General features: G+C 44.6%; 1 protein-coding gene and 1 non-coding gene across 2 annotated transcripts; one reads left to right on the top strand and one right to left on the bottom strand.

Annotated features, from left to right (window-relative positions):
* Positions 1–12806: 12806 nt before the first annotated feature.
* Ilp7 (Insulin-like peptide 7) lies at positions 12807–20236 on the top strand. Its single transcript, XM_084583973.1, has 3 exons — positions 12807–12913; positions 17055–17203; positions 19891–20236. Exons 1-3 carry the CDS (start codon positions 12807–12809, stop codon positions 20109–20111), a joined length of 477 nt encoding a protein of 158 aa, XP_084440099.1. The 3' UTR covers positions 20112–20236.
* Positions 15678–15749, bottom strand: TRNAE-CUC (transfer RNA glutamic acid (anticodon CUC)). The gene has a single exon. It is a non-coding gene; the product is annotated as a tRNA-Glu (tRNA).
* Positions 20237–20314: the final 78 nt, after the last annotated feature.

Below are 20314 nucleotides of genomic sequence, written 5' to 3'. Positions count from 1 at the left end.
TAAATGTAAAATTACTGAAAAATAAACGTATAGCGGCTGCACTAATACTATACACCTCAATAAAGCGATCGATGAAATTCAATAAAATATCCATCAGATAAGGAGAAAAAAAATTTTGGAAAATTTTTCTAACAGTGTTCACCTCAGTTCATGCAACTGTCTACGCTTTTCAAGTGTCTGCTGTGTGGGTGGCTGGAGACTCTTCAGGCTGCGAACAATCCACCTTTTTTGCTCATGCAAAATGGACTTGGTTGAACAGAACCCGATCTCTCCAGTGCTATTCAACGCTAGTTTAGAAAAGGCATTCAGGGACCTGGACTTTGAACAGTTTGGAGTAGGAGTTTAAATTTCTTAATAAGCTGCGATTTGACGATGACATTGCTTTGCTGTATAACTCATGAGACGAATCGCAAAGAACGATTAACAACCTAGACCGGAACAACAAAAAGGCAGGTCTAAAACTTAATATTTAGAAATGTGGTATTCAGCACTTTCGGAAGGTAGCTGCAGCTTACGGTAGATGGCGACGCACCAGAAGTGGTAAAAGAATACGTTAACTTAAGGCAGGAAATGACCGCAGATTCGGACTACGAGAGTGCAACAATCGTAAGAATCTGTATAGGGTGGAAGCGCGTTTGGCAGGCATTCACAGAAATTGAATGTAAGCTTACTTGTATATTCCTCAAGGCAGAAAGCACCTTAATCTTATCGGTATTGCAGTATGAGGCAGAAACATGAAGGCTAACGTAAGGGTTAACCTTAAATTGAAGGCAGCGCAGAGAGCAATGAAGATGAAAACAATAGGCTCAATGTTAAGGTTTAGGAAGCGTGCAGAGTGAATCCGGTAACCGAGGCGAGTTAATAACATTCTAGTCGAAATCAAAAGTAATAACTATAGGCGTGGACAAGTCATGCAATGCGAAGTCAGGACAGCCGATTGTCGCTAACGATAATACACTGAATTGCAACAGAAGGAAAGCATAGCACAGGGCGTAACAAAGTTAAATTGGAAAATGAGATTAGGAAGTTTACATCGGTTATATGGATGCAGCTGACATAGGCCTGTGTTACTGGGGGAGGGGGGGAGGGGGGGGGGGGAATATGCCTTAGGCTATGGCAAGATTGATAATAAAGAACAATGTCTTTAAAAGAATACGCGGGTTCGAATTCGAGATCCTGATCTAGGGGTTCGAGATGGGAAGCCCGGAAAGAAAGCGCGTGGGCGGCGGCGTCGGCTGCCTCATTCCCCTCGAGACCCATATGAGCAGGAGCCCATACTATTTTCCGGCAAGCGGGGTCTCCGGTATAGGTGCTATTTTGAAGTAGTCGGTAGGCTAAGTATGGCGCCCAGCCTTGCTCGACGTTTCGACAGGCCCCTCGCGAGTCGGAGATAATTGTTTTGGAATCAGTGTGGGTAGCTGCCAGCGCAATGGCGACCTCCTCCGCCTGAGTTATGTCACGGGCGCGAAATGTAAGCCCGTTAACAGTGCCAGTTATTGTAAGAGCTCATGTTCCAAATCTCTCTAGCGTGACGAAATTGAGCTTTTTTTCCGGTACAAAATGAAAGTGGACGACTTAGTTCGAGGATATATGCGCCGAACGGAAGAACGCGAATCGGACACACAACCTGCACCACATAGTTTCTGTGTCCTAATCTTTCTACAAAGAGATAGAAGCAGCATATATGCCCTTTAAGCAGTTCGCTGGCTACACAACAAGCCACTGTATAGCGACGCCTACCGATCAACTCATATCCAAATCACTTGGATGATATCGAGCTTTGGCCCGCTGCGTTTATTTCAAACCACGCATGCTGTGAAGAAACCTTAGTTTTAGCACTCTTTGGGCACGGCAGGCTAGCCTGACAAAGCTCCAGGTTACAAATGGGTCCGTCGAACAGCGGGATGAGTTTGACCAGCTCGGATCCTCAAGAACAGCTCGCACAGCTTGAGTGAGCCGAAGGTAAGGAAACTTCATTGGAATCTTGAGCAAATGCGTGGCGATACAGAATGCGACGAGAAGCCCGCTGGTTGTATTGCAAAGACTATGGCGCTCAAATCGGTGTACGTGCTCCATTGTGCCGCGTCTTGTACATTCCTTTGTTTCCAGCTTGGGGCAAGAAAAAGAAGAGTTATTGTCAACTGCGTGTTCGCTGTTTTTGACAGCGAAGGGCGAAGCGAAAAATCTATGACACGGCATCGTGAAGTAGAAAACCGAAATTTGGCGCCGTAGTCACTGCAACACGTCATCTTCACATGCGTCGAATTCACGCAGTTTAGGTTTGGCATTGAAAATGCGCCGGATTTCTTTGCTCTTAAAACTTGCATGCCATTATCTTGTTCACGACTTCAATTCAGTTCAGTTTAGTTTAGTTCCGTTTATTTTCCTTCAAGTGAAAGTGGGAAAGACGAGGCAAAAGGCGTGCAACATGACAAGTCCTCGTCTCCCATGTGCAGCTCGAAACAGACAACACGTTCCAGGTGCATAGAAAGGGAATTCTCTAAGTAACAATATATATATATATATATATATATATATATATATATATATATATATATATATATATATATATATATATATATATATATATATATATATATATATATATATATATATATATATATATATATATATTAAGGGGAAAATGAGGGTGCTCGTTATAATACATGAAGGAAAGAAGCCAACAGTCGGCGAGGCCAAGGAAAGCGTTGGGGATGGTACTTTATGTGTTTTTTTTTAATGTTTACTTGGATAATCACAGAAATTAGTAATGTAATCTATTTAGGGGAAAGATAATTAAACACAAAGTAGAAGAAAAACAACGTGCCGATGGTGGGAACCGAACCCACGACCTCCGAATATCGCGTCCGGTGCTCTACACATAAAGTACCATCCCCAACGCTTTCCTTGGCCTCGCCGACTGTTGGCTTCTTTCCTTCATATATATATATATATATATATATATATATATATATATATATATATATATATATATATATATATATATATATATATATAACAACAAACACATAGGAGAGATGAGAAAAAAAAATACAATAAAAATATGGATCTGTGTTTGACAGGAATAACATGACGACATAGATTGCAGGGAAAAAAACATTTTTGAAGAAAACGAACCACTGATAATTTGGATTCGGATGAGTGTACCTATATTCAATAAATATATTCAGTGGTCTTTAGGAATGCTTTATGTGCTGCTTTGAAGGAATTAAATGATAACGTCAGATCGATTCTGTGTTCATGAATGTTTAGTAATTTTACTGCTTTATATTCAAGGTCCTGTTTCCCATAATTAGTTCTGATATGCTTTGTTTTATGTGCAAGGGTTCGAAAGCTATAATGTGGAGATATATTTGTGTACCTGGTGCACAGCCTTCTTTTATGGATTATTTGCATCAATTTAAAGTAATACACCTTGTTGGCTGGTATTAAATCATAATCTAGGAAGAGTGGCTGGGTTGGCAGGTCACTTATTCTACCGTTATAGTTCTCAAATAGACGCAGAATGCGCTTCTGCAGTACAAGCAGCCTATCGTAATTTAATTTCGTCGTGATACCCCACACTAATATTGCATAAGGGTAAAATAATGTGTAATACAAAGTTTTTTAAGCCAGAGAGCGATAAGAGGAGCTAGACGGCTCACACAACCTACGGCACGGGAAAGATCGGTTAGAAGGTGATTAGTATGCGGAGTCCAGGATAAGTCTTCGTTAAACCAGGCGCCTCAAGATTTTTGCTGTAGACACCTCATCAATATATTCCATTCCGTATTTAAGTGTAATGTCTTCTTTAGCAACTTTGTTAACTGCTTTGAAAAGTATAAACTGTCCAGCTGCAAACTATTGTCCTCGAGCCAGGTAGACAGTTGAGATATGTAAAGATTTGCATTTTTTTTTTTCAATCTACTGCACATATTTTCCCGTGAAAAATACACTAGGTCATCAGCAAAGACGTTTATTTCATGTTTGTGTTTAACCTCGGTAATATAATTTATATACAACAAAAATAGTGTGGGACCTAGTTTGGAAACTTCTAGATTTTCCTGGTGCTCTCCATAAAGGTGTACGAATTGGCATCTGTATGATTAATAGCTTTTATGAGGTCTGATGCAACGCCTCGAATCCCATACCTGTGGAGCTTATAAAACGAAGTTTCGTGGTCAATTGAATCGAAGGCCTTTCTTAAATCAAAAAAGATTCCCAGAGTGTACATTCTTGTTTCAATATTTTTTATAATTAATAATTTTACGTTAAGCAGGGCCTCTTCGAATGTCTTGTTCTTTTGAAACCCGAATTGAAAGGGGGAGATTATCTTGTGTTTTTGGATGATATGAGTAAATCGATTATTTATAGCCTTTTCGTATACCTTTGACAACACCTGTAAAACTTAAATCGGTCTGTAATTTGTGAACTCATTTCGCGTTCTTCCGTTGTGTATACGTACCACTTTAGCGATTGTAAGCTGATCTGGAAATATGCCAGTTGAAATAGATACATCTATTAAATGTGACAATACAGGGCTAATCTCAGACGAAACGTAATTCACGGTTGGGTCTTGTATGTCATCATAACCACTTGCCACATTTGGCCTTAATTACTGTGTAAGATTTTAAGTTTCCGCTGGCGTAGCAGTCTTTGTACTATAGCCTATTTGTGAACCTTCATTGCCGGCTGGGTGTTGGGGGACATTGCTGTATTGATAAAGTACTTATTCATTTCATCTGCTAATTGTTTGCCGCTGAATTAATTCCTGTTTTATGTTGAAATGGGGGGAGTTTAGGTCTTTGCCGACGAGGGCGCTAACTTGTTTTCATATTTTCGCGGTATTACTTTTTATTTTCAAAAACATAGCTTCATAATATTTTAACTTCGATTTCTTTATACCAGCGTTTAATTTGTTTCAAAATTTCTTGAACTCCGCAAATAGGTTTACGTCTTTAGTAGCAAGGATTTTGTGGAACATTTTATTTTTAGCTGTTATTCGTTAAAATAGCGCGTTATCTATCCACAGCTTCTTTATTTTCTTTTTGCGCGTTTTTGATCTTTGTAGCGAAAATCAACTCCTCATGAGCGCTGGTCACTTGATTAAGAGGTTATTTAATTTATTTAAAGTTATTTAAGGCGTTCTTCAAAGCAAGTCAAGTTCATTTCAGTTTTTGTCATACTAAAACCGTGGATGACGAAAAAAAAGCGGTTCGCAATGACCGCTTGACAAACTTTGTCACCCGTAGAAGCCTGTTGCATTAACAGGTGCAGTTACATATAGGACAATTCTTATACGTTGTTAAAGAGAAAGGGGAGAAAAAAAAGAGAGAAATGGCAGGTAAAAATATTTCAACACAGTATCAAATACAACCTAGTGAATGAACAGTTCCAGAAGTGCAGAAGAAGACGGTTAGATTGCTATAGGAGAGAGGTGTTCGAACAGTTCGGTAGAGTATATTTTAACATCACGTTAACGTTAAACCCCATGCACCAAACCAAGCTAAACCTACAGTTATTTAGTGAATTTCATTTATTAATATGCCTGCCTCGCCATGGTGGCTTAGTCGTTAGGACGCTCGACTACTCTTCCCAAGGATGCGGGATGGAATCCCGGCCGCAGCGGCCGCTTTTCGGTGGAGGCGAAAAGCAAGGCGCTCGTGTGCTGTGCAAATGTCAGCGCACGTTAAAGAACCGCAGATGGTCCAAATTACCGGATCCCTCCGCTACGCAGTCTCTCATAGCCTGAGTTGCTTTGGGACGTAAAACGCTACAAACCAAACGATCAATTAATGATCTCTACAAGTCAATACTCACTGAAACTTCGGCAGTGAACTGCGACAGAGAACATAGTATGCCACTAAATTATCTCCATCATATTTCCACCGGAAGTTGCTTTCGATTGAAACACTATCATTTAACTAATAAGTTAAAGGCAGTCTCTTAAATTGACGCGCCTATTGCTTTTCTCACCTATGAATTTCATTCGTGTTATTTCGTGCATTATTTTTGAGGTTATGTCCCCCTCAGATCTGAAGACTCTGCAAGCGATGCCACGCATGCGCGGAGCTTCCGCTAATCAGAAGCGTGGATACGCTGAAGTTACAACTGTTTCTATTTTTGCACTTCCGTGTGCATTGTTCATATTCCGCGCTATAGGATCAGACAAACGGGGGCGGCTGAAACACGAAGATGGCTTAGAGCGAACGGCACGTAAACATTCAACCCCGTCGGGCGGATGCACTCGCACTCGATATTGGCTAAACAGGCTGTCGCCGGCTATGCTTCGTTCGGTTGTGCTTGAGGTGTGTATTAAAGAAAAAAAAACACATAAAACACCGCAGAGAAGTGCAAAAGTCAGAAACAAATTGTCGGCGCCGGGTTGCCCGGCCAGCGCTGGTCTCAAGCGAGGGGTCAATATTACAGCCCGGCATTCGGAAAGCGTCTACAGCCCAGCTAATCCCCAATGCACTCGGCATGTTTCCCAAAATAAGCCATGAAAATGCTGACATTGACTTTTATTTCTTCTTCCTGTAATTTAGTTTCAGACGCCAACGCACGTGTTTTAAGGGCTCTGCGTCAGCCATGTGCGCTGAGCGAATGACGCACTCTCGGTAAGCAGGCATTGGCGAATCTGTAGCTCTATTTCATTGCTTTAATTCATCCAGTTTTCACAATTTTTTAATTCTTTTTCTTTTTTTACCCGATGGGGTGTCTTTAATCCCCGTGCTCCGGGCAATACGATCGCGCGGCCTGGTGGGGGATTTAACGCCAATATGCGCGGCCGAGACCCTCGGAACTGACGGGTTTTCTTGTACTGTTCAACTTGTTTATTTATCCGGGCTTCGTCTCAATTTATGCCTATCTTGGAGGGTACCTAAACAGTCAGCATATCTGAGAGCAAAGCACTAAGTTCAAGACATGAGTTTCTACTGGTGTTTATCTGAGAGCAAAGCACTAAGTTCAAGACATGAGTTTCTATTGGTGTTTGAAGATTGGCAATCGCTTCGACGAATTCGTTGTGTTCTATTCTTCTTTTTGTTTTTGCATGTGGGCGTAGCCAGCCTTCGCGCGTGGGGAAGCTGAACTTATGCGTGAGAGGTTGTCATGGTAACGTGTCGGGAATTTAGGCAAGTTGATCTTAAGATGCGATCACACGGTCATGGACTGGACGCGTCAAGAAAACCACATCCGACTGCGCAGAGTTAAGGAAGTATATTGCCGCGTGCCTTTCTGCGACAGAGGAAAATGAGGACAAAGTTGAGAGTAGTGTGCGGTGCCAGAATGACCCTTCAGTGGCTTCTGCCTGGTACTGGTTACATTTTCTGGTGAAGATGTGAGTAGTACCAGGCAAAAGACATTGAAGGGTCAGTCTGGCACCACACATTACCCTTAACTTCGTCCTCATTTTCCTCTGTCGCCCGATGTATTAGAAATGTAGTTCAGCATCCCTGCATTTTGGGCGAATTGATTGTTCATATTGAACGAAAATTTTGACATTTTCTGAAATTTTGTGCGTCTTCTCCCATGACAGTCCCCATTCCAATATAAATAGTATGGGCAACTGTACCTAAGTTTTGTGACCATAGAGGGCACATTCTCAAAAACGCCCACTCCCAAGACTGATTAAGATAATCTTGGGTTGCCGGAATGATAAGGTGCTGTGCTCTCTGCTAGAACTTGCAACACCGATGGCTTTTGTATGCAAAATTAAACCCTGTGTCGAGCTATTATCGCGAAAGGTAGATCTAGTTAGTTATATGTGGTTTTATGGCACAAAGCAATGGTGGCTATCGTGCGCTAAGCACAAGGTTAGACGCTGCGAAAGAGAGCAGGCGGACCCACAAAACCATATATCGGGTTGTTAAAGAGGGTCACTACAACTTGTTAGTGAACGACATGCGAAGGCGTCCGCTCCGCTCGGAGTGGGAGCATAATGCCCCAGTCACATTGAGTATGATTGCAGTTCGGCGCATCTGATTATCGCATGGCTGGCAAGATCTACCAATCGGAGCTCTAGCTTGAGCACTGACGTCATGCTCAAAAGAACCAATCAGGCGCTGACGCAGGCTCGACCAACGCCCTTTTATTAGGCCCTTCTCCAAGAACGGACCAAGACGGGAAGGGTGCGGAGTGTCACTTCCAAAAGCGCCGATCGTCGGGCTGCTTTTGGGCTAGTCTCAGCGCCGAGGACTCATGGCTTCCAAGTGACCACCCGTGGTCTCCAGGAGCCGAGCAGAGCCTTCTTCAAGCCTGTCCGGCTAACCATCTATACGCCGGGCATCTACTCCTACTTCCAGGAGGTGAGTCGTCTCGTCGCGTAAAAACCGCAACGATATTCCGTCGAATGCGAACTATTCATGTCCCTAGAGGATAAGAGGTGGTTCTGTTTCTTACCACACAATTGATATGATCCCCAGCTGAAAGCCAAGCCTGTGGCAACAACTTCAGACAAATACTGTCTCCAATCTCCTTTTTCTATTTTTGTCATTCCTTCCTCAGGACGTCCGGGATGGTTGCCCTTCCTTTTACACCACAAGTCTGCTTAATTTAGCAATGCCCGACCAAGTGAATAAGAGCACTTGCAGAGCTAAGGATTGTTGGTGAGCTGCTTAACCAAACAAAGCCAAGCCCTCCACAAAGGAGGGTGAGGGTAGGGGAAACGATGAGAGGTAATGGTTCGGTTTGGTTTGTGGGGTTTAGCGTCCAAAAGCAACTCAGGCTATGAGAGACGCCGTAGTGGAGGACTTCAGAAATTTCGACCACCTGGGGTTCTTTAACGTGCACAGACATCGCACAGCACACGGGCGCCTTGCTTTTCGCCTCCATCGAAAAGCGGCCGCCGAGGCCGGGATTCGATCCCGCGTCCTTGGGAACAGTAGTCGAGCGCCGTAACCACTGCGCCACCCCGTCGGGGGTGAGAGGTAATGGTAATGTTTCATGTATAATGAATGTGTCCTGTATTTGCCGTTATCCCCAAACAGTTGGAGCAGTAAGCTTTGTCAAGTCATCCGAAGTTGTAGAGCATCGATTGGGTAGTTGAGAGCGCTAGTCAGAAATTCGCGAAGAAAGTGTGCTTGTTCATTATTGAGTGACACGTGTATCTTGAGTATGGAGGTTTCTCCGTTTGCCTGACGTCGGGAAAGAGAAAGAGCTTGAAAGGGGCCACGAAAAGCTAACAATACTAGAACACGTAAAATCCATAAATCCTCTCCACAACGTAAGAATTCTCTAGCAAGCTCCATTAACACCGGCGATATCGGTGAGCAAAAATGACACTTCTCTCGCCACCTTGCCACGCCCCGTCCCTGTCTCGTCACTTGGAAGCGCCCAATGATTAGGCGCACCCAGATAGCTCCGTTGACGTCATTGGTGAGGGAGCGCTCGGGGAGGTGTGACATTTTGAGGGCAGCAAGCTTTGCCACGGAAACCGCGGCATCACCGAGTGTGACAACGAAACAACACCCGGAAAACGCCTAGATGAACATCGCCTAATAACCAAAGTACAAGAGGCTGGCAGATTACCATGCAAGGAGGAAGGCTGAGACGGTGACTGCGGAGTCTAAAGCAACAGAAATTAGAGTTGTACAGCTTGCGTCACCGCGTGTCCGAAACCCGCGCGAAGACGTGCGAGCTCTAAAGACGAATTACCTCAAAATGGAGTAAAAAGGGGACAACGTGCCTCTAGCGCACTCCCTTGTAGAGCCACCATTCTAAGCTCTGGGGCAGATTTTCATCGCTAAAAACACCGAATGCAGGTGGTTGTCAAAGAAGCTGATTTTGGCTTCAAAACATGGAAAGCTCTAGCAATGGAGAAGATTTTAACTAAGGTTTAAATATCTTTTATTGTTAATTTCTGCTGTCATTACTATTTGCATGAACTAAATATGACTGGGGAAGGAATATAGCTCTGTTGCCAAAATTATAGCATTCCGTAAATTTAGTGCATGCTTTGGAGGGAATACTGTGCCTCAACAAGGGAGTGAGCTGGAGGACGTGCTACTCCCTTTTTATTCCCTTGTTATTCTCTTATTTTATTCCCTTATTATTTGGTGTGCATGGTGCTTTTAAGTTTTCCTGGTACCTGGTTACCGCCAGATGGCCACACACATTCTTCTATCGGCTACATGCGTTCCTACGACGTGGCACTAAAATTTTATAACGGCACATTCGGTGCCTATGTAATGCATATGTTAGTATTTTGTACAGCACTGGAAGCATGGATGTGTATTCGTATTACCCTTTTGCAAAATATGTTTTTCAATCTCAACAGACCGCTCGAGGATTAAATTTCCAGGCGATCGGCAATTCGCTGATGGCCTTGTGTTTACAAGTATTCAGCCGATGGTATGGAAAGTATCATTAATTACTTGGATAGTCAAAACAGAAAGACGATTCAACGAAATTAGCATGCAGAAAACTGAACCAATGATCAGCAGTCTCTGAACGAAGTAGCATTTTAAAAGGTAGCGAGGAACAGGAAGTGGTAAGGTAATACCTCTGCTACTTATGCGGCTGCTGCGTTTCGATGGAGGCGAAACGAAGAGGCGTCCGTGTGCTGTGCGATGTCAGTGCACGTTAAAGAACCCCAGGTGGTCGAAATTGCTACGTAGCCCTCCACTGCGGCTCCCATTTCTTCCTTTCTTTCTTTCCACTTTCACTACCACCCTCCTCCCTTCACTTACGGTGCAGTTCAGATGTCCACAGAAACAAGTGTGACAGATACTGCGCCTTCCCTTTCCTGTGAACCAATCAAACACGCAACATCCATATATTCGCTGTCAATCAGTGGGCCGATAAGTTTCACTCTGTTATGGTCATGTTCATGTCCATCAGATGGGAGTACAGACTGCAGAAACGCGAATACAAAAAAAAATTGGCAGTGGCTTAGCTTGGTTAAGCCTGGTAATTGCGAAAACAATAGCTATGGCTACGCCTAGGTTCAGCTGGTGGTGTAGCTGGTTGTGGTGCTTGTGGTTATGCTTATGGTTATGCAGTGATTCCCTCTGGCCACGGTATATGGTTCAACTATTGTTTATTTCGGGGTGCTACCTGGTTATTCTATGTATAACTAGTAGCGAGGCAAGAAATTCCGTGGCTGCAACGATATACTTGGTTGTGGATGTGGTTAAGGCAGAATGTACAACTGCCACTCCGGCACCGGCTCCAACGGCGTTCTTTACGCCAGCAGAAATGAAAGCATCCCTGGAGACTGTGTTGGCTCCACCTGCCACTAGGCCACCTCCTATAGTATCCAACGTTGCACCCCCGTCGGTAGCTGCGGCTGCAGCCCCATAATTCTTCTTAGCTCTAAGAGCATGTGGCGTAACTGCAGCTCCGCCCGGTCGTAGATCAACGTTGGGCTTTACTCTCGGTGTGTAAGGGCGTACCCGAACTGGCGCCCGAAACGTCGTTCTAAACGGTCTCTCAAGTCTCAGGGATGACGTCACTCCGGCTGTAGCGCTCCCTCACGGAGGGAGTGGCAGTTAGGCCGCGGCTGGTAGCTACCGCCTCGCGAGCTGACGGCCCGAGTTGGGGCCCCTGCTTTTGCGGCAGATGGGATGACGTCACTCCGGCTGTAGCGCCTCTCGTGGAAGGAGCGGGAGTTAGGCCGCGGTTGGTAGCTGCCGCCTCGCCAGTTGACGGCGCGAGTTAGGGCCCCTGTTTTTGCGCAGCTGTGCTTGGCGGCGCGCCAAAGGTCACGTTAAAGGTCAATGGTAGCTACCACCTCACTACGCGTAGGGCTGAAAAGTGAAAGTAGTATTGCTTTCGCAATAAAATAGAATTTGCAGGGACGGAAAGGCTAGGAGGTTAACTGAGACGATGTACTGGTTTACTACTCTGCAATAGGAAAAATGGATTGTCGAACGCGCCATGCACTGCATAGCATGCATTTATTTATAGCCCTCGGTCGTAGCCACCAGCGTACGAGGTCTTATATCGTTCAGCGGGCGGAGATCAAGGCGATTCATTAATTGGACATATTCGGTTTGACATATATCGAGGTACGCCTGTGTCGTAATTTCTTCAAAAGCTGTTCAGTATTCTCACTTGTACCTAATCTGAGCGCTACGTTAGGATGCCCAGCAGGAGTTCGCGCTGTTGCTTTACTATGAGAGCTCTAACAACTAGGTCAGGTATAGCCCACCCAAAGCCGTACCGAAGACTCGTAAACGATAACGGTTTGTGTTCACCTGTAGTCTCTTTTTCCACATGAAACATAAGCGACACCCTGCCGTTTGATCCTTTGCTTGACAGTGCTTCGAGTGACAGAAAATTTGCGCCCGGCAGCTCATCGTGTATATTGGCACCTATACAGGCCTGCACATATAGTGCTCCGATTGTGTTCTTGTTGGCTTTTGCGTGCACCAAAGCGCCGATCATCGCATCTGAATGTTTCTCATTTTGCTACCCATCATTGTAGCTAGACGAAACAACCATTCTGGCGGGAATAAAATGTATGTAGTCAATCAATCAGCTATCGTTCCGGTGCTTTTTGTGTGCTTATTCCTTCTTCGTCAACTTCATCTTTACCAAGCCCACCTGATTCATCGTAGTCGTATATTAGGCTCTTTCCAACCATCTTACGCACATTTAACTCGGACGAACCGTTGACGTAACGGGCCCCGAGGTTCCTGAATTATACTTTGATTGCACTCCTGCTTTGATATACGTTGGTTTACGCTAACAAATAAAAATTTTACACAACTGTGTAAAAGAAAATGCTTCGGTTTATTTATCTTTTTATTCTTTTTCGTGTCGCTTTCTTTGGTGCAGAAGCTCCCCGAGTCCGCGCCCCGGCCATGCTGCTGCAGTGGACGGCCCTATGGCTCAGTCTATGCGCCGCCTCTCCACGCATGGTGGTAACCGGCTCAGAGGTGCCCGACTGGAACGAGATCTTCAGCAACAGGTATGCGCTCGCTGGAGTAACTTAACCATATAACGTAATCATATAACGTAACCGTAGGGAGCCATACGGCTCCCTTACCGTACATGCTCAATTTACTAGCTCTAGAATGACTGCTTGCATTGACGTCATGCAAGTCTATCAGGACCACACTGACACACCGCAAGCTCATCGTGTCTGGTTATCACCGCCTGCTCTAATGTGCACTGTAGAAGCTACTCCCGATCTAGCACCGGGGGGTTCCAGACCATGTATACAAGTCATTCGTATAGCTGGTTATGGTGGCAGAGTGGACTCCATTGGTGCAACGGTTACTTTACTATGGGTAGCGGTGGATGGCAGAGTCATGCGTGGACGGACGATTACTAAATTTTCCGGGACATTGGCTGCAGCAGGGATAAGACAGTGGTAATTGAAAAATGAATGGATTTAAATACTGCGATTTCAGAAGGCTGGCATCTTCTGATTACTGCTCCTACCTAATTCAAGCCTTGAAATTATTACTGTGACCGCAAGCTATGAACCGCAAATTGGTCATCACAATGAGAAAGGTATGGTGAGAGTGCGCGTGTAAAAGCGCCCTCTGATGTCTCTCTGAAGTCCAATGGTGAATAGAGGTTTCCCGTACGGCAAATACGGTAACATATATTTCTATTCCTAACGCTGGAAGGTTTCATCCCAGTCAAACAAAAGAATCAACGGGTCCAGTTGGGACTACCAGTCAGATTGAATTGGTTCTGCCAATCCCAAATGGTTTGTCCAATGGGTCCTGTCGAACCCAACTAGTTTCTTCACTCCCAATGGGGAAGCCCGATGGGTTTCTTCAATCCCAGTTGGGATACTCAGTTGGTTTCTTCACTCCCAATTGGGACGCCCATTTGTTTTCGTGACTCCCGAATGGAAGTGAAGAAACCAATTAGGCGTCCCGATTAGGAGTGAAGAAACCGATGGGGCACCCCAAATGGGATTGAATAAACCCATTGGGCTAATTGGGAAGCCCAATGGGTTTCTTCAATCCCGAATGGGATGCATTCACTCCCAACTGGGCACCCAATTGGTTTCTTCACTCCCGATTGGGAGTCATGAAATCCATTGGGCTTCTCATTGGTTCTAATTGGTCCAAAGGAAACATTCCCAACTGGGAAAGTCAAGTCAGTGATATCCCTGACTGAGATGTGCACATATATTCATACCTCTATAATGAGACAACAGTGAAAAATTTAAGTTCTTATAAAAAGTATATCTTGCTTAATCTTATTAATTGATTTTATTGTGTCCACTGCAAGTGCAGGCATAATTAAATAAGTTCGCTCTGAATAACAGAGACGTATCATTGGTCCCAACCGCACTGTTCAACTGATGGAGTATATAAGTCTGCGAAGTATCCTGTGGATATATGCATTGAATCTGTGTTAGTTCCATGTGTGTGATGCATGCTTTATCGCGTGATTTCTGTAAAAACTTGTAATTTCATTCCACTTGCATAAAAGTAGGCTCCCCGGTAACTTCTCGACAGAAAACATTGAAATTGCATCTCCATTCTTTCCAGCTATGTGAGTTCAAAACCATTTGGGCTCAATGGGTATGCCATTTGAGTTCAATTGGTGAACCATTTAGTCTTCATGGGTGACCAATTATTTCCAATTGGAAGCACCAATTCATATCAAATGGTCAGGCCCAATAGGTGGCGAAAACACAATTGGTGTTTGAACAATTCATTTGAATTGGGAAATTCTTAATTGCACCCATTGATGTTTTTTACTGGGATCAGCCTCATTTGACTTGCGGTATCATTTACCACAGCGACCATATTTGCGGTGCGGCGGTTCTAAAACATACCCTTGTAGTTGCTGAGTGCTTATAAAGAAAATGCAAGTAAAATATTACGAAAATCGACCTCCGCTCGTTGGTTTATTAACGGCGCAACGTGTAGGCACCCTATGGTTTATGCCAGCGTGCCGCCATCTAGGAATAGGAGAAATGACATCATGGAGGTAGTGATAGCAAGCGCCACTAGAGGACGCTATAAATTTAAACCGGAATAAGTGCAGCGGTTGTGTGCTATTTAACAGCTCCTGAAATTGTTCTCTTGAGTGAGTAAATTAGTACAGATATTTTGTAGGCCTAAGACGACCACGTTAGTTAAAACACGAAAATCTTTACTTGACGCGTAACTTGAGGGAATGTTTCGCCACCTAGTGACAAAAAACATCAGAACTGCCGCGCTGGTGACAAAGTGCAACACAAGGTGCCTCTTCCATCTTTAACGTTCACAAGTTCCACTGTCACTTCAATGATGAAACCGAACTTGCCGAGTTTCCAAGAGAAACAAGCGGAGCATGTTCAATCGAAAAATATATTTGACTTGCTATGTGCCGCAGATTAGCTTAAATCATTAATACATTCGATATTGCATTCAATCTTTCTGGAGTATGGTCGCTCCGACACCTCACTGTAATGTAATACGCGTATCGCATAATTATCACGGATTTTGGTTTTTGGGACACCTTATTGCAATGTAATATGCGTATCACAGAATTATCATGGCGTTGGACGGTTCCGAACTGATTTCGAGCAAATGGGATTTTATAACAGCTACCCATTACTTAAAAATAACAGGTTAAAGAACCCCAGGTGACCCAAATTTCCGAAGTCCTCCACTACGGCGTCCCTCAATAGCCCAAGTCGCTTTGGGACGTTAAACCCCACAAACCAAACCAAACCAGAAATAAAAGGTAAACGGGCAAAGAAAAAAAATAAAGATCTGTTCCGACACCGGGAATCGAACCCGGGCCTCCTGGGTGAGAGCCAGGTATCCTAACCACTAGACCATGCCGGAGCCTGCCGAAGCCGTTTTGCGGATGGATTACAACTCTTCTTTGCCTTCGCCTTTAATTTGGCCATATTGCGTGTTTTGATTGTGGTTACTTTCAAGAATTTCCTGCCTTAAACGTTGGATCGTTTGTCATGCAAGTGATGATCCACCTTGCACATTGCGGTAAATTGTCTCGCACTAAGTTTGACAATGGCACTTACGACTTGCCTGGTTCAGCGCGGGACGCAAACCAAATCTTCTGCATCAAATCTTCATTGCAAACTCAGCATTGGCGGCTTCTGGTTGCCGCAACACTACGCAGAGTATGGCGCGAACAATTTCGGGTTTTCGTTACGCGGCTCCTGACCAAATAATACACCACAAGACAAAAGCTATGTGCAAGCTCATATTCAATTTGATGGCAAACGAGCCAGCGGTTGAGGCGGTAATTTTTCGAAACACATCACGATGAAAATGCACAACAGTGTATTCCTCACTAGAATTGTTGAAGCAATGTTTACACGTGCTTTATCAACTTTCAAGAAACCATAATGAGTCACGGAACATATTATTTTTTCCTTATTGGCAGCAGCAGATAACTGAAGCTGCATCACTGTCCATGATCCGGCGTGTTGGAGAATGTTTCGGAAACCGTATACCTCATTTGCAGAAATCTCGGATGATAGAAAAGGGACATATACAGATCTTCTTACAGTGTGCAAGACGTTATAATCAAGTGAATCAGTCAAGGGTCAAGTTCGCTCAGTCCAGAAATCGTAATTGTCTTACATTTCTGAAAATGCAGCTATCAGGGTGTCATATGTGGCCAATTCTTTATTCTAAGATACCCCGTTTTGCCCCAGGGCATTTAAGCATGCGTATCACAACATGATTGAAAAAATATATAGATCGTCATTATTGCAACACATTTGGCTAAAAGGTAAACGATATTCCGCTCCGTTACAGTGCTCGCAAAGCAGGAAAGCGAAAAGGTTCGTTCTAGTCTGATATTTTTGTAAAGTCGTAATCAGTGATTTAAATATGGCCTGCCTTTGGTCATGTTTGCCATATATCTGCCATATAGTGCTGTGGTCTAAGAAGATTGGCTAGCTGTGAATTCCAGTCGAGTTGTTTCATATCTGGAATAACAATTTCAAACCCAGTTTTTTTTTTTTTTTCGGTGCAGGGAGAACGTCAAATTAAATTTCAAGGTCGCATGAACATATTACTACTGCTTTGGTATGTACCAAAGCGGGGGAAAAAAGAGAAATGTCGGCAGTCACAAAGTTGAATGAAGATCCCGCTTGGCGGCGATGCCCTCCATTACAGGAATGATGATGACTGGGCTCGTGTGTGGCACGTGGAGCGCCACCGTCGCTGCTACCACGAGCTCATGGAGCACATGAACTGGGTGTGCGAAAAGGACATCTACAAGATGCGGCGCCGCAAGAGAGATGCCCCGCTCGACAAGGACAGCGGTAAGGACAACGCTTCCGACACTGTTGAAAAAGAACAAATCATCCCACCGCCAAAGATAGAGACGGAAGGAGGGGATAAATGTTATGTCACTTTTAGCCCTCCTACGAACGCAGGCTGCCAGTCAACAAGAAAATATATATTCCTGTACTACATCGTTCGCATGCTTGTTACCTATCCGTTAGGATAGGATAGGAAATACGTTAGTTTCTCTAGGAGGGTCTTGTGCTAGTAGCGGAAGAGTTCCATCTTCCGTCTTCTCACAGGGTCGGTGCCCCTATTCCAGGGTTCCGCTGAGCTTCGCTGCTCGCTGGGCGTGCTGGATTAAACCTAGTTGGCAATCCAAATCGCCGCTGGAGAGCTGGCTCTCCCACTGTTCCGCACTCGGGTCTTTACGAAAGCTGTCGTTATTTTTACATTGCCACGTGATGTGGTATAGCGAAGGTTTGCTACCACACCATGGGCAGGTGTCTCGATATTGTGACGGGTAAATTTTGCTCAGTGTATGCAGGTTAGGGAATGTTCCTGTCTGCAGTCTTCGCCAGTACACGGCCTCTTGTTGCTTTAGATCCCGATGAGGCGGCGGATAGCGGATCCGTACCCCCTTATAGTAGTTCAGAATATCGGAGTACGTAGGGCCGACTCGCTCGTCTTACTGGACTACAGAAGCCTTATTCTGAATGCGTGCTTTATTGTCTGTAGTGATGCATAGGAAACTAAAGCACATTGATCACCTGTAGAATTCGCCTATAGCCACTTCGTTTAAAAACCTATTGCTGCATTAGCTTGTCGACGGCTTCAAACTCACTATTGCCACTAACCCCACAACTGAAATTCTTTCAGAATGAAATAGTGTGAGTTGTTTTACCATGTAATAAATAATATTTTACTGTTGTTTACGTCCAATGCGGCTATTGGTTTCCTCCTGAAAACTTTTTTCTTTATTTTACGAATACCTATCTTTTAGAATTCCCGAGAGCATTCGGCGAAACACCAATTGTACTGGTGCCTAGCACATACTTCGATGGAAGAATACATGCAAGTTATGTTGCTACAAAAAAAAAGGGCGTGTGTTTCTTGCGATGGCAACGGAGAGTAAGCAATGCTGCCAGTCATCTACTGCATTCCGTTGCCCTTCATAAGCAACAACTTTTACTCTTAATTTCCACACAAGGCCTCCTGTCAGCTAAAAAAAAGCGGCCCATAATGTTTCTAACATAAAACTTTGAGATACGTTGAAACAAGCGCATGAACACATCAAACACAAAGAACAGCAAGGAAGCGAAACACACACACACACACACACACACACACACACACACACACACACACACACACACACACACACACACACACACACACACACACACACACACACACACACACACACACACACACACACACACACACACACACACACACACACACACACACACACACACACACACACACACACACACACACACACACACACACACACACACACACGCGCGCGCGCGCGCGCGCACGCACGCAGGGAGATGCACGCAAGGAGATGTGCTTTTTCCGGTCTTTCGAATCACATACAGAAGAATATAGAACACCAGGTTCGCTGGAAACAAAGGAAAATATGCTTTTCCCAGGTGCAATCAACCGTGTTAGATGCTGAGGTCCTTAGTAGATGTGTATGATGCATTGAAAGATACGAATTGCTTTTGAGTGATATTAACGAATTTTTTGGCCGCAAATTAACTCGCATCGCTTGCAATATTGGCATGTACTGGAGCAGATATTATTAGCACCTACCTGAACCTAAAATAAAATTAAATGAATGAATGAATTATTTTAGAAGGAGGGCCCGAAGCCCATGGGTGTGGGTTAGGGTAGTAGTGGTAAGGAAAATAGGCGCACTGCACAATACAGTTCGTTGTTGCACTTCACTATACAGGGGCTATCGCAGTGCCCAACGTAAAAGAGAACGTCATGAAGCGTTTTAGAATCTTCGCAATGGAAAAAAATATTTGTATTCCTCCGTGGCCTCCTAATAGTTCCTCTAAGAATTTCGGCTACCGTAGGTCCACCAGTACACATTTCTGCATGTCAACTTCCCTGCGCAGGCCTAGCCAATACACCTGTATCTGCATATAAACTACACCTTTCCGATTAGCAAACACTCGCTGGATATTAACGAAGAACCTAATATGCCCACCGACAGCAACATCCCCCCCCCCCTACTTTTCTTCCGCCCCATATAGCCTGCCTGGACAAAACGTCCAGCTGCGACTTGACAGTGTGATTAAGTTCAGCGAAAACCCACAGGGCATACGAACTATTTTTCTCTCGACTGCACAGCCTTCGTACAAAATATAGAGCTCAAGGCGTTCAACGCCAGGAGCCTTTAACGGGGCCCCTGAAAGCACTTCCGCAATGCCCAAACTATAGGGGACGCGTTAGAAGGAGATTTTGCGTCATCAGCGGGAGCGGGATCACTGCAGGTGCAAAAACAGTCCCCTTAGATGGCTTATAGAAGGAGAGCCATTCAGCTGCTTATACTTGACAAAGACTGTTCATGGGCTGAATTCGGGCCGCTTGCTTCAAATAAAGCCAACTATTACAAATGTCTTAATTCGCCTGTTGACTTCTTGGTAGGGATAACTTTCTATACGAGCGCTCCTAACCACAACCCTACTGTTCCTGTTTTTATTCGCAGATCTTGCGGAAGTTTTCCTCAAGCCCGAGGCCGCGCTGAGCCTGTTGGGCAGTTCTTCCGACAAGAAGCCGGGAGGAGGCAGGCGCAAGTCCTGGCGGCGCCAACGACTGGGCGGACGCGGCATCATAGACGAGTGCTGCGACGTTCAGGCCGGTTGCAGCTGGGAAGAGTACGCGGAGTACTGCCCAACCAGTAGAAGGATACGCAACCGCAGGCGCTAACCACCCGCCTGCGGAAAAGCACAGACAGAGCGCACGTCTTCAAAGGAAAAAAAAAAAAGCACATGCGGCTGGAAGACACGTCTGTCTCGGAAAGAGCCTTTATGAGAGTGTTCTGGATGATAGTGTGAGGAACGTTTGAAGTCGCAAGTCAGTATATTTGGCAGCTATTCGGTTAAGGAAGTAGAGAAAAATGAAAAGCGAAG

This window comes from Amblyomma maculatum, chromosome 11 (assembly GCF_055883805.1).
Source record: "Amblyomma maculatum isolate TAMU_Amacu chromosome 11, ASM5588380v1, whole genome shotgun sequence".
NCBI classification, from domain to species: Eukaryota; Metazoa; Arthropoda; class Arachnida; order Ixodida; family Ixodidae; genus Amblyomma; species Amblyomma maculatum.
The sequence above is the reverse complement of the archived record's forward strand: the minus strand, read 5'-3'. Positions and strand labels throughout refer to the sequence as shown.

Excerpts from the sequence above, each read along its gene's own strand:
- Ilp7 (XM_084583973.1), top strand. The coding sequence starts at position 12,807 with ATGCTGCTGCAGTGGACGGCCCTATGGCTCAGTCTATGCGCCGCCTCT. Across the intron at positions 12,914-17,054 it reads AACGAGATCTTCAGCAACAG|GAATGATGATGACTGGGCTC; the intron begins GTATGCGCTCGC and ends CCTCCATTACAG. Across the intron at positions 17,204-19,890 it reads CCCGCTCGACAAGGACAGCG|ATCTTGCGGAAGTTTTCCTC; the intron begins GTAAGGACAACG and ends TTTTATTCGCAG.